Genomic DNA, 15604 nt, shown 5'->3' with positions numbered 1-15604 from the left:
ATTGAAAAATCAGATCGGGTGAGGACACCGCTGGATTCAATGACAGGTAAGTGATCTAATATTAAAAGTCAGCAGCTACAGTATTTGTAGCTGCTGACTTTTAATTTTTTTCTGAAGGAGCCTGGAGCTCCTCTCTAATGAGCCTGGAAGTGATGTGTAAACTATTTACGGAATTTCTGGCCTGCTGACCTCTAGTAGCTTCAGTGGAAGGCAGGTGGGACATCAGGGGTCTAAAAAAAAAAAAAAAAAAAAACCCTAATTTCCCATTAAAGATAACTTATTCTACAAATATTATGTCTATGTGGGATTTTTGTGCCCTATGTGAAACAAATAAAGTTTTAGTGAAAAAAGTAAAAAAATAAAGTTACACACCAACACTTAATTTGCCCTTCACTCAAAAAACAAAAATGTTTAGCCAACCTGGCCCCCACATATGTGAACATATCCGTTGGGGGCACCTACTTATGAAAAGATCACTTGCGATACACATGTTGTCACCACGCATGCTGGAGTGAGAGCAATTATTCTAGGCCCATCATTCACTGATAACTCTAAACTGATGACCTGTAGGGGCTTTTCAATTATTTCCTATAGAACATATAGGGTACCAAAGTTTGTCATCATTTTGCGCACTCGCACAAATTTAAAGCATTTGTGTGCCTTAAAATTAAAGTGGTTGTAAAGCCTCAAGCATTCTATGCATTAGGTGAATAACCTTCTGTGCTGCAGCCCCCCCCCCCCAGACCCCCCCCCCACCCTTTTTCTTACCTGAGCGCGGTCTGATCCAGCGATGTGCACGAATGCAGAGGCTCCAGCCGCTGTCTTTCTCCTTGTTGGACAGATTCATAACAGCAGGAGCCATTGGCTCCCTCTGCTGTCAATCAAATCCAGTGACACGGGAACAGGGGGCGGGGCCAAGTCCCGCTGTCTGTGTCAATGGATGCAGCAGCAGGACTTAGGAGTGAGCCTGCACAGGTGCCCCCAGGGAAAGCAGCTTTCTGTGGTGGCTCCCGATGAAGAGGAGAGGCCTGGAGTGCCGGCAGAGCACCCCAGAAGAAGAGGATCTGGGTTGCTCTGTGCAAAACAATTGCACAGAGCAGGTAAGTATAGTCATGTTTATTATTTCTAGTTTGAAAAAGACAAGGGTTTAAAACCCTTTTAACTTTAGTGAATTTTTTACTGAAATTTTGAGCTTGATAAACTGTTGCGAAAATATGGTTGGACATATGAAATTGGAACTATGACCATTTTATTCTCCAGTATATGTGCTTTCAGAAAATATAGTGTTTAGGGGGTTTTAACTAATCTTCAAGTCTAAAATAATCTTTTTATACATGTGGGCAGAAAATGCAAAATGGCCCTGGCAACAAAAGGGTTAAGATTGAGCAAGTTAAAGTGTAACTTTAGTAAGAAAATGAAGTCCTGCTAGATGATTTCAGGCTGGCCAATTTTGCAGGTATAGCGATGTAAAACATTAAAAAAAAGTGCTTATACTGTTTAAAATATGCCCCACCCTGCTCAGCACATGCTCAGTTGCTCTCCATTTTTAGGCCCTGACGAGATTATAGAGGCCGATCTGCTGCTGACAGCCTTTTACAGCAGAATCAAACCCTCCTATTTTTTAAAGCCAAGGAATCTGCTTCTGTTTGATCTGCAACTGCCATGGTGCTGCACATGTGATCAATTAGGACACCGGCCATTTGATGGTTTGACAGTTTGGACACAAGCAAATGTGACAGCGGGACACAAGCAAATGTGACAGCGGGACACAAGCAAATGTGACAGCAATTCCGACATTCCAAAAATGTAACTGTTTTTTTAAACCGTTAAATAGATGGGTTTGGTCCTTCTTTATGATTTACTGCTGCTCAGGGGTGCTGGGCCTTAGCAAAATGGCCGCCTCCAGAAAGAAGAAACAGGAGCAATGCTGGAGGCAATTTAAAGTACACACTTATTTTGGTAACATAATTATTCATGCAAATGTATGTTCCTTGCTAAAGAACATTATTTTTATCAAGCTGTTATGGGTAAAGTTCTGCTTTAGGGCCAAGGAGGTTTCTAACAATACGATCTGCTTGTGTATGACCAATTCATCTTCAGCAAGCAATTCATTTATATAAACTAATGATGCAGTTAAAAACATGCTGCTGCCCAAAGCAATTAAACCAAGCTTTGCTTTCATTTTCCAAACTAAAACCAGAAAAGCTGTAATGTGATTGGCTGCTGGGGACAATGAATACACCGCCGTTTGTGCTGCAGATTATTGAGTGAGGATCTATGGAAAATTCACAGCACTTACATCAATGAAGGATGCGTTGATATAGTCCGTGTATTCTTCACCTCTCTTCATCGGAAGAATCACTCGATTGAAGTCATCTATATGATAAAGAAAAAGAAACCTTCAGTTCTATCTTTATTTATAGTACCATGGAGGCCCAGACTGTGCTGTATACAGGATTTATGTTACCAGAGCTGGCAATACACAGGACAATCTTCCAATTCCAGCCACATTCACTTACAAAAATGATGCCATATAGATGCAAATGGAAATAAATAAATGGCTAAATAAGTTACCCTGATCTGTTTGAAATTGAAAGCTGGCTGCATGTGGTTGAAATTGCTATGAATGGCCAGTATTAGGCCCCTTTCACACAGGGAGTCTGTTCAGATCCGCCTGTCAATTTTTCAGGCGGATCTGAAGGGATGCCCAATACATCTCTATGGGGCATCGGATGTCAGCGGAGACATGTCCACTGACATCCGATCCGTCAAAACCGGACAGATGGAAACCCTATTTTCCATCCATCTGGCGGATCGGATCGAATGAGAATGGACAGACGGTCCGTTCTCATCCGATTCCCCCATAGAGATGCATGGGGACCTGACAGCTCTGTCTCCGCACACAGCGCAGAGACAGAGCTGCCATCCTTCTGCTCAGCGAGGGATCGGCGGATCGATCCCCCACTGAGATAAACGGAGTCCGTCTGACGGACCGGACCGTGTGAAAGGGGCCTTAGGCTGACCATACATCTTACAATCCAATTGTACAATCTACCAACAGTTAGGCTGGCCATGCATGGATCGAAATTTTGGCAGTCAACTTTTATACAACCAGCCTGTCGGGTTTTCCCAAATGATTAGTGCCGCCGGCTATAGCAGGCAATACTAATCATTGTGCTCTGCTGGCAGGGAAGGTTCCCTGCCAGCAGAACAGAATGGTGCTTCGGGAAGGATTCCCCCAACACGGACTGTGTTATTGGGGGAATTATGCAATTTCCATGGGTGGAAGAAAAAAAAATTGCATAATCTATGGCCTCCCTTAGGGTAAATCAAAAGGAGATTGTACAATCAGTGTGTAACATGTATAGCTAGCTTGAGAGTAAAAGACCTTTTCTGGTACCAGCAGTACATAGTGCTGATCTGACAGTCCCTATCAAGTCCTAACATTGGTATCTTGTTTTATCTCATTGTGATTCTAATAACATACACTGCTCAAGTCCTGAGGCCATCCCTGAAAAGGATTGACTTGATGCTTCTAACCAATAAACATAAAAAAAAAAAAAGTGAGCGATATGAACAAGGGGCTCTTCAATACCCACCCCAGAATAAATTACTATAAGAAACGTGACATGAAAAATTAGTGGAGATTGACCTGTGCATGACAATGAAATAATGTATGAGCATGATAGACAGTTAAAACCATCATGGGCTTTTCAATATGCTATATATAGTTTTAACTAGAAATTAAAGCTGAATTCCAGAAATTCAGCCCCTTTGTAAATTGTGCAGACACACTATGATATAAGTCCAAGGAGGTGCAAGACATCTCCTGAACCTATCTCTACTATTTATATATGTGAGAGGTTTATAGATCTATAGAAGCATACACTGACACTCAGGGCTGTGAGAGAGGACAGAGTGGAACAAAGAGCAGCTATGCCTGACCCTCCCTTCTGCTGCCCATTCAGAGAAGCCTTTGTGTTTTATGAATGAGTTTACATAACACAAAGGCTTCTATGATTGGGCAGGAAGAAGGAAGGGCAGGCATAGCAGCTGCCCTGACGCAAATGTTGAGGATGCTTAGACCTGAAGGCTCCCAGAAATAAAGCAACAGCCATCTTCCGAGGCAGCATCTGCCAGCTCTAAGGTTGAGAATCAGGCAATCAAACACTGCTGATTGCTCGGTTCTCAGAACTCCCTGAGCAGAGAGCTGGTGACTGTCAGTCAGCAGCACTCTGTGCTAGCTGCTCCCCCCCCCCCCCTGCTCACTGGAGCTGCCAGACTGTTGAGGGGGCGGGAGTGGCCGGTTCAGGCTTTCAATAGCTTGCTGAGAGGCTGAGCCAGCCCGGACATGTGGGCAGATCACGACCATATGGTTGCAATCTTTCCTGGGCTTGGACTGGCTCTGTGACATCAGCCGACAGCGGCCTTCAACTCACTGTCTGCTGAAAACAGGTCACAGGAGTGCAGAACGATCTGCACTCCAGTTATCCACAAGTAAAGTACAGCCAAAAGAGCTTTGGCTGTACTTCTCTGTTAACTCATAGTGTGCTTTCACTTTTTACAAAGGAGCGGAATTCCTGGAGTTCAGCTTTAAGTACAATTCCAATATTCCCGTGGCATGTGTGCATCTCGCAAAATGCTCCTGAGATGGTAGGTCACACACAGAAAGCTCGCAGAGACCCGCAGAGCATGTGAGCGTGCATGGGGGAACTTACGCCATTTTTTGCCTACCTAAAATCTAGGTTTTGTAAAGATAAAAAAAATTTTAATATAAAAATTAAAAAAAAAAAAAAAGTTCTCCTTTATAAAGAGAATTTTTTTCTGATTTGCAAGAGGAACAGGGAGGATGCAGGAAATCGCAATGTGAAAAAATGGGTAAAGTTACACTTTACAAGGCCAGTAATACTGGTTGTACATGGCTCAAATTTTGGGGAATTCCTGCTAAATTGGCTGAAATGTGTAGCTGTGGGTGTCCCTGTCAGCACCACCCAGCTCAACAAACTTCCATCTACAAACTCAAAGGAGCTGGCCAATAAATGAATGGCCTAACAGTGTACTGTAGCCAATCAGACACTGTTTGGATATTCTGACAGGCATGGGTGCCATGGCTGTCAGAATACAGTTGTCATCAGGAGAAATCCCTCCACTTATGCTGTTTAGTGTTGATGGGGGAATCTTTTCATTTCTCTTTTTCTCCATTTAGGCTGAAAGAAAGAAACCTTAACATGTAAGGCCAGCCTAAGAATGTATTTCGCTCTTTCAGTTTTTCAATCATTTTTAATGATATTGAATGCAGTGATAGTGAAGTCGTGTGGTAGAGGGCAGAGCTGGATAATCCTACAGGCAGCAATGACACTCTGAGATACAGAAGTATTCACTATGTGATCTGCCTATGATGACACCCAGCCAGAAATATGGACTGACCATGTAATAGGCTTCATTTAGGCGCCTTTTATGCGAGTGTTTGAAGAGATAAGAACTGTCACACACAGAGTTCTATTGTCAGGGACACACCCTGTACATCCCTAAAAATAAACAAAACCACAGCTAGAGTATAGTCATAGTACGTCTATATAGCTATAGTATAGTCATAGTACAACCATACAGCTATAGTATAGTCATAGTACAACCATATAGCTATAGTATAGTCATAGTACAACCATACAGCTATAGTATAGTCATAGTACAACCATACAGCTATAGTATAGTCATAGTACAACCATACAGCTATAGTATAGTCATAGTACAACCATATAGCTATAATATAGTCACAGTACATCCATACAGCTAGGGTATAGTCATAGTATGTCCATACAGCTATAATATAGTCATAATACGTCCATACAGCTATAATATAGTCGTAGTACGTCCATACAGCTATAGTGTAGTCATAGTACGGCCATACAATTTTAGTATAGTCATAGTAAGTCCATAAAGCTATAGTATAGTCATAGTACATCAATACAGCTATAGTGTAGTCATAGTACATCCATACAGCTCAGTGGTGGCTGGTGCGTTGGGGGCGCAGGGGCGCCGCCCCCCCCCTATCCATGCTTCCGGCCCCCTAATCTGCATGTGGGGCGCCAGACGCATGGAGTTCAATGGGGGTTTTTTTTTTTTTTAATCACCTGATTAGAGCCAGAGGCTCTAATAGGCTTCAGAAAACGGTGGACTCGGGGCGCAGAGCAGTGCTCCCCGAGTCCCACCCATTGTGTGACAATAGCGAATGACAATTCGCTATTGTCACACGGATCCTCCTCCTGGACAATTAGGAAGCGGGTCTCGGACTGAAAGGCCGAAAGGCAAAAACCATGCCATTGGCCAAGGAGGAGGTGACGGGAGGACGCGAGGAGACGCCGCCGCTGCAGGTAAGTGCACTGGTCTGTCTGCATTGAAGGGGGCACGGCACACTGGTCTGTCTGCATTGAAGGGGGCACGGCACGCTGGTCTGTCTGCATTGAAGGGGGCACGGCACGCTGGTCTGTCTGCATTGAAGGGGGCACGGCACGCTGGTCTGTCTGCATTGAAGGGGGCACGGCACGCTGGTCTGTCTGCATTGAAGGGGGCACGCTGGTCTGTCTGCATTGAAGGGGGCACGGCACGCTGGTCTATCTGCATTGATGGGGGCACGGCACGCTGGTCTGTCTGCATTGAAGGGGGCACGGCATGCTGGTCTGTCTGCATTGAAGGGGGCACGGCACGCTGGTCTGTCTGCATTGAAAGGGGGCACGCTGGTCTCTCTGCATTGAAAGGGGGAACACTGGTCTGTCTGCATTGAAAGGGGGCACGCTGGTCTGTCTGCATTGAAGGGGGCACGGCACGCTGTTCTCTCTGCATTGAAATGGGGCACGCTGGTCTGTCTGCATTGAAAGGGGCCACGCTGGTCTGTCTGCATTGAAAGGGGGCACGCTGGTCTGTCTGCATTGAAAGGGGGCACGCTGGTCTGTCTGCATTGAAAGGGGGCACGCTGGTCTGTCTGCATTGAAAGGGGGCACGCTGGTCTGTCTGCATTGAAAGGGGGCACGCTGGTCTCTCTGCATTGAATGGGGGCATGCTGGTCTGTCTGCATTAAAGGGGGCACCCTGGTCTCTCTGCATTGAAGGGGGCATGCTGGTCTCTCTGATTGAAAGGGGGCATGCTGGTCTCTCTGCATTGAAAGGGGGCATGCTGGTCTCTCTGCATTGAAAGGGGGCACGCTGGTCTCTCTGCATTGAAAGGGGGCACGCTGGTCTCTCTGCATTGAAAGGGGGCACGCTGGTCACTCTGCATTGAAAGGGGGCACGCTGGTCTCTCTGATTGAAAGGGGGCACGCTGGTCTCTCTGATTGAAAGGGGGCATGCTTGTCTCCCTGCATTGAAAGGGGGCACGCTGGTCTCTCTGCATTGAAAGGGGGCATGCTGGTCTCTCTGCATTGAAAGGGGGCACGCTGGTCTCTCTGCATTGAAAAGGGGGCATGCTGGTCTCTCTGCATTGAAAGGGGGCACGCTGGTCACTCTGCATTGAAAGGGGGCACGCTGGTCTCTCTGCATTGAAAGGGGGCACGCTGGTCACTCTGCATTGAAAGGGGGCACGCTGGTCTCTCTGCATTGAAAGGGGGCACGCTGGTCTCTCTGCATTGAAAGGGGGCACGCTGGTCACTCTGCATTGAAAGGGGGCACGCTGGTCACTCTGCATTGAAAGGGGGCACGCTGGTCACTCTGCATTGAAAGGGGGCACGCTGGTCTCTCTGCATTGAAAGGGGGCACGCTGGTCACTCTGCATTGAAAGGGGGCACGCTGGTCACTCTGCATTGAAAGGGGGCACGCTGGTCTCTCTGATTGAAAGGGGGCACGCTGGTCTCTCTGATTGAAAGGGGGCATGCTGGTCTCTCTGCATTGAAAGGGGGCACGCTGGTCTCTCTGCATTGAAAGAGGCAGAGTGACTGCAGGCTACTTTTGTGACCTCAAACTCACACAATTTTTTACAGCGTTTTTTGCCGCAAAGCAATGCCTATTACATTTTTCTGTTTGCGCCCCCCCCAAAATTTTGAGCACCAGCCGCCACTGATACAGCTATAGTATAGTCTTAGTACAACCATATAGCTATAGTATAGTCATAGTACGTCCATACAGCTATAGTATAGTCATAGTACAACCATATAGCTACAGTATAGTCATAGTACAACCATATAGCTATAGTATAGTCATAGTACAACCATATAGCTATAGTATAGTCATAGTACAACCATATAGCTATAGTATAGTCATAGTAAGTTCAACAAACTGACATTTCAAAATATAGCTACATCACACTCCTAAAAAGAGACACAAAGAGAAAATACAGTTTTTGGTGGCCATACTCAAGTAATGTACTATATATCCAATGTCAAAACTTTATTTAGATTTGGGTAGAATATGGAAGAGTTTTTTTTTCTACTCCTAAATGCCCCCCTATGTACACATAGGCTTTTAGAGGAGTTTAGAAGCAGGGGCGTTTAAAGGCAGAAATCTAAACACACAAAAATTACATTCAGAACAGCTTTTGGGCAGAAAAAGTGTCTGATGCGTCTAAATGTGCGTAAATGTGCATCTAACGAGCCTAAGTGCTAGCTGCGTTTAGCGCTTAAGCGTTATTTCATTTTAATGGCCAGAATAAATTAATATTCTGGCCAGTGAAAAAAAAAAGTGGTGGGAGAAAAGTATTTACAAAAGCCCCAGTGTGCATGAAGCCTGTGTGTATATGTATTATAATGGTCCTTTGCATTATAATTATATATGTGTATTATAACTGTATATGAATTGTGTATGTGTATAATACATTTGTATGTTTGTATACTTGTATGTATATACAAGTATATATAATACTTTATATTGTATGTATAACTGCATATGTGTATTTGTATTATAGTGATCCTCTGTATATGTACTATAACTGTGTGTGTGTACATTATATGTGTTTTAACTGTGTATATGTATTGTAAAGGTGTATGAGTATATATATATATATATATAACTGTCTGTGTATATATTTTTTAGAGCTGCCTATGTGTATATGTATTATAATTTGTATACGTGTATATGTATTATCGCCATGTATATGTGTAAGAACTGTATATATGTATTAGAACTGTGTATATAGTATGTATTATCACCATGGATGTGTATATGTATTAGTACTATGTATCTGTGTATGTATTATAACCATGTATGTGTATATATATATTAGAAGTGTGTATATGTAATATAGTCATGTATGTGCATATGTATTAGAACCATGTATATGTATTAGTACTATGTATGTGCATATATATTAGAACTTTGTATATGTATTAGAACCATGTATCTGTATATGTATTAGAACCATGTATCTGTATATGTATTAGAACCATGTATGTGTATATGTATAAGAACTGTGCATGTGTTATAACTTTCTATGTAGCAGTTTCCCTGGGGTTGAACATGTGAAGGAAGGATAGCATAGTATGAATTAAAATCTAAATATAATTGTAGTTGCCCAATGCACATACAAGGGACACCAGGACACTCATGCTGGGACTTATTGACGTTTTTATATGTTGGAGTAGACAGAGCTGTCACAGGGGACAATCTCCAGTTGTATTTGTCAGTTTTGGTTGGAGCAGGGAAGGACGGAGAACTCTGTGAATGTGGCCAGTAGATGGGTGTTGGCACTACGTACATGGGATGATCTGGATGACTCTGGCTTTCTTCATGTTTGCTGGCAGGTTTCCGGTCCTCATGTTCTCCTTCATTATTCGGACATTTGTCAGCTTCTAGAAATACAGAGAAATCTCATTTTGAGATCTTAATACTAGAAAATGGGATTACAGGCCTGTTATTAAGAACAAAATCAAACCCTTCCTTTGCTTTATATATATACAAACTTGCTGACTAGCATCGTGGCCTGAGTGTAAATCTGAACTCTGGCCTTCCCTTCAGTCTTGCACAATTGTACAGGCTTTTCTCCTGTACTGAGAATGCCTCTTCTGATTTCACTGCACACTGTGAGCTTCTCGCAGATAGAGTCGGCCTTATTTCCTGGCTGGTGGACGTCCCGTATCATCCAGCCCTTTGCTGCCCAGCCTAACTGTCTCTACCCCTCCCGTCACAATCAATACCGGGATGAAACATGTGGCAGCTGTACACTGAGCAGTATTCGTGTTTAAGGACATACGTGTTCAGGGTTGTCCAGCCACTGCATATTTCAGCTTGTGATTGATTGATTTTACCAGGCTCTTGGCAGTACATTGTATGCTGTACCTGTGCCACCCTTGTGCCTAGTAACGTTGGGTTTTTTTTTTTTATGAGCCAAACCCCCTTCCTGTGTACATGAGCCCATATATTGTCTACATATACTGTATATACATATACTATGGAAACGTATATTGTCTACATATATTGAATATACATATGTAGCGCTACTCTCGTAGGAGCCCCAGAAGTATTGCTCAGGTCCTCCTAAAAAACTTTGCCCCACAGCCAGGCACATAGGCTCACTCACACCTTCCTTCAATGACCAATTTAGGGGTGTTGTTTTTGTTGTTTTTATTTTTGGAGAAGACAGGGTTGAGGGAATTTAGTAGGATACTTCAAGAACAGAAACTGGAATAGTACCACTGGATTGGCGTAGGGCCAATGATAACTTCTATAGCAGTGGTTCTCAACCTGGGTTCAATCGAACCCCAGGGGTTCGGTGAGTCAGTCTCGTGGGTTCGGCGGAGGTCATTTCTGAACTGGTCTCTGAAAGACAACAGCAGAAATCACACTGATTTGCAGTAAATATTCATTATTATGTTTTTGTTTTTGTGTGAAAATCATGTTTTAATGGTTTTGTTCTTTAATGGTTTTGTTCATTTTGTGAACCTATGTATAAATATATACCTAAATATATACCTATGTTTTGAATTTGAAAAAATCATATTTTATTTTTCTAATGTAGAAGGGTTCGGTGAATGCTCATATGAAACTGGTGGGGTTCAGTACCTCCAACAAGGTTAAGAACCACTGTTCTATAGTCGGGAAGATATTGGAGAGTATATTAAAAGACCACATAAATGAGTTCTTGCTGGAAAATAATATTTTAAGCAACAGACGGCATGGATTCATGAAAGACAGAAGGGGTGGCTGTGGACGTAGTATACTTGGATTTTGCAAATCTATTTGACACAATTCCCCACACACGACTAATGTGTAAGGTATAGTCTACAGGCTTGGAAAGATCAGTTTGTAAATGGATAGAAAATTGGCTACAAGAAAGAATTCAGAGAGTAGGGGGTTAATGATTCTCACTCTGAATGGTCTAAGGTTATCAGTGGTGTACCCCAAGGTTCAGTGTTGGGACCCTTACTTTTTTATATCTTTATAAATTATATAGGGTCTGGGATTAAAAGTAGCATTTCAGTCTTTGCAGATGACACCAAGCTATGCAGTGGAATAACTTCCTTACAGGATGTCTCCAACTTACAAGCCGACCTCAATGCACTGCTTTATTGGGCAACTATGTTGCAAATGAGGTTTAATGTTGATAAATGTAAAGTTTTATGCACTTGGGGGCTAAGAATATGCATGCATCATACATACTAGGTGGAGTAGAACTGGGGGAATCCATAGCGGAGAAGGATCTGGGTGTTCTGGTAGATCATAAGCTTAATAATAGCATGCAATGCCAAGCTGCGGTTTCCAAAGCAAGCAAATTCCCTTCTTGTACTAGGAGACATATGGGCTCCAGAGAGAGAGAGAGAGAGAGAGATAATTTTGCCCCTGTACAAATCATTAGTAAGACCTCATCTAGAATATGCAGTTCAGTTGTGGGCACCAGTTCTTAAAAAGGATATCGGGGAACTGGAGAAAGTGCAGACAAGAGAAACCAAACTGATAAGAGGCATGGAGGAGCTCAGCTATGAGGAGGGAAAGATTAGAGAAACTGAATTTATTCTCTCTTGAGAAGAGCAGATTAATGGGGGATATGATCAACATTTACAAATACATAAGGGGTCCATATAGTGAACTTGGTGTTGAGTTATTCACTTTAAGGTCATCACAGATGACAAGGGAGCACTCTTTACATCTAGAGGAAAAAAGATTTTGTCTCTGAATATGAAAAGGTTTTTTTCACAGTAAGAGCTGTGAAAATGTGGCATAGACTCCCTCCAGAGGTGGTTCTGGCTAGCTCACTAAATTGCTATCAAAAAGGCCTGGATTCTTTCCTGGGTGTACATATGATATAACTGGGTACTAATATTTACAGGTAAAGTTGATCCAGGGAATATCTGATTGCCTCTCTGGGGATCAGGAAGGATTTTTTTCCTCTGCTGTAGCAAATTGGATCATGCTTTGCTGGGGTTTTTTGCCTTCCTCCGGATCAACTGTGGGTATAGGATTGTGTATATGGGATTATATGGTTGTGTTTTCTTGCTTGTTTTTTATTGGTTAAGCTAGATGGACTTGGGTCTTTTTCCAACCTGACTAACTATTAAACTATGTACAACTTGAGGATTAAGTATTCTCTTTTCTGGACAAGCTGTAGTACAGTCCATGCTTGCAACAAACAGTAGACATAAGCTTTAGAAAATTAGTAGGTAACTGCAAACTCCTTCCTTAGAGCCACACGAGCAGAGTCTCTTTATAAAGGAATGGATGGACTAAGCTCTTCACAACACCAGCTAGTGTCCCCTTAACTAGTCCCACAAACGACTCCTTATAACAGGGGGTGGGGTGGCAGCAGGCCAAAAGTCTCTAAGATCTCTTAGTATCGTCTGTACTCATAAAGCCCAAGGTAGCTTCCAACCTCCAAGCGACACTATTCAGTGGTACCAGACCAGATCTTCAGCAGACAGCCCCCTCAGTCAGCTCTTCCCTGGTTGCAGCATCCCAGCCACCTTAGGCCTCATGTCAGCAGAGCAGACATATAGCCCCATTGCCTGGAAGGGCAGCGTGCCTTCCAGGCTGGACTAATCCAAACTCAGAGCCCAGTGTGCTCACAGAATATATACAGTCTCCCAGCATGCCTTTAGAGCCTGCCTTTCGGGGATTGGCCAGGGCTGTATAGAAATTTGTGTTGTCATCTGCATAGCTTAACAACTATCATCCAGAAACTTCTCAAGCTCTCTGAATGTAGAGGGAGCTATCAGACTGGCAGCAGATGAGCACACTGAGTAGACCTGACTAGCAGAGTGCAGCTGCACTGTTTACAGTGAGCAACTAAATTTACCTTACCAAATGAATTACAGCCTCACTAAGTACAGTGAAGCAAATAAGTTTATGTATCAAAAATACAGCTCCACAAAATACAGTGGGCCAACACTATATCTATCTAAACCTAACACCTACCTATCAGGGTGCATCACATATACTACATATACTATGTAAACACATGGGGGGGGATTTACTAATGGCAAATAGACTGTGCACTTTGCAAGTGCATTTGCTCCAGAGCTTAGAAAATGTAGTGAAGCTCTGCTGACTTCGATTATCCAATCATGTGCAAGCAAAAATTCATTTTTTTTTCTTTTCCTTGCATGTGATTGGGTATTTGCCTTTAGTAAATCCCCCCCCCCCCCCCAGACTGTCTACATATACTGTATATACATTTACTACATATAATATATGCAGTGGGAAAATAATTATTTGATCCCATGCAGATTTTGTAAGTTTGTCCACTTACAAAGAAATGAAGGGTCTATAATTTGTATCATACGTGTATTTTAAATGATAGAGACAGAATAGCAACCAAAAATCAACGACGATACAAATGTTATAAATTGATTTGAAGTTCAGCGAGTAAAATAAGTATTTGATCCCCAAGCAAAACATGACTTAGTACTTGGTGGCGAAACCCTTGTTGGCAAGCACAGAGGTAAGACGTTTCTTGTAGTTGGTTACCAGGTTTGCACAAATCTTAGGATGGATTTTGGTCCACTCTCCTTTACAGATCTTCTCTAAATCCTTAAGGTTTCTGAGTTGTCGCTTGGCAACTCGAAGTTTCAGCTCCCTCCTGTCATGGACTTGCAATAGTGTTTGGCAACCTTACCTGTCCCTTCATGTTTGTATTAGAGGTCAGACTGCACTTCTGGTTCCTTTTTATCACCTCTCCTTCCTGTTCCTGCCCCACCCCAGGTCATCACAGGAAGTCTATATTAATCAGTGCACTGCAGGTCTGCATTGCTGTTCAACAGTGTTTGTTTCCCGTTTGCCGTGTGCTTGATCTACTTTTCTGTGTACCGACTTTGGCTTGTCTCTGACTATTCCTGTTTGCCTGTTACCCTGACCTTTGGCCTGTCCCTTGGTTACCCTTGTCTGCCTGTTACCCCAACCTCGGCTTACCCATCACCATTCCGTGTGTCCTGAGTGGCTGCTTCCCTTCTCTCCCTACGGAGCGTGACCTGGGGGACCTTAGGGGCTGCGACCTGGGCCCAGCTGCAGCCAAGTCCATCCTCACCACTAGAGGCTCTGGTGAACACCTGCTGGGTCTTAGACTCCGCGCCCTGGGGAATCTTGGGCTCACATTCCGGTCCATCCGCAGCAGTCTGCTATCGGGTTCACTACCTTGCGCTGCGCCCCTGCCTCCAACAGGGCGCAGTTGTCACCTGGCCACAGGTGACCTGACACCTCCATAACTTTTCTATAGGATTAAGGTCCGGAGACTGGCTAGGCCAGTGTGCTTTATTTTGATCCACTCCTTTGTTGCCTTGGCGGTATGTTTTAGGTCATTGTCATGCTGGAAGACCCATCCATGACCCATCTTCAGTGTTCTGGCTGAGGGAAGAAGATTCTCATCCAAGATTTTACAATACATGGCCCACCCATTGGCCCCTCAATGCGGCAAAGTCAGCCTGTACCTTTAGCAGAGAAACAGCCCCAAAGCATAACATTTCCACCTCCGTGCTTGACTGTAGGGATGGTGTTCTTAGGGTCATAGTCAGCATTTTTCTTCTTTCAAACATGGCAAAACAAGTTAATGCCAAAGAGCTCTATTTTGACCTCATCAGACCACAGCACTTTCTCCCAATCCTTCTCTAAATCATTTAGTTGTTCCTTGGCAAACTTCAGACAGGCCTGTACATTGGCCTTCTTGAGGAGGGGGACCTTGCAGGATCTGCAGGATTTCAATCCATGGCAGCGTATTGTGTTACCAATGGTTTTTTGGTGACTAAGCTCCCAACTGCCTTGAGATCTTTCACAAGCTCCTCCCGTGTAGTTCTGGGCTGATCCCTCACTTTTCTCATGATCGTCCTTACCCCATGAGGGGAAATCTTGCATGAAGCTCCAGATGGGGGGCAAATGATGGTTATTTTGTATTTCTTCTATTTGCAAATAATAGCTCCAACAGTTGTCTCCTTCTCACAAAGCTTCCTTCTGATAGTCTTGTAGCCCATTCTAGCCTTGTGCAGGTCTACAATCTTGTCCCTGACGTCCTTTGGCACCTTTTTGGTCTTGCCAATGATGGTGAGGTTTGAATGGAAGAAAGAGATTCTGTGGACAGGTGTCTTTTATACACATAACAAGTTGTAGTTAGGAGCACCTTCTTAAAGCGGAGTTCCGGGCACAAAAACAACATTTCAATTAACATACCCCCGGGACAGTCAGGGCTAGTACATTCTACAATG

At 43.6% G+C, this 15604-nt stretch overlaps 1 protein-coding gene across 1 annotated transcript in view; it reads right to left on the bottom strand.

The window, feature by feature from the left end:
- The window catches only part of PTPRE (protein tyrosine phosphatase receptor type E), a 383381-nt gene that overhangs the window by 28444 nt on the left and 339333 nt on the right, over positions 1-15604 (bottom strand). The window contains exons 14-15 of the mRNA XM_082267389.1: positions 9679-9772; positions 2300-2376 (exon numbers count right to left, since the gene is read on the bottom strand). Coding sequence (XP_082123515.1) covers positions 2300-2376; positions 9679-9772 — 171 coding nt within the window. The remainder of the gene's footprint in view (positions 1-2299; positions 2377-9678; positions 9773-15604) is intronic.

The sequence above is a fragment of the Pelophylax lessonae genome, assembly GCF_965119305.1.
Source record: "Pelophylax lessonae genome assembly, chromosome: 9".
In the NCBI taxonomy this organism is placed as follows: Eukaryota; Metazoa; Chordata; class Amphibia; order Anura; family Ranidae; genus Pelophylax; species Pelophylax lessonae.
This window is presented reverse-complemented; position numbering and strand designations above follow the sequence as displayed.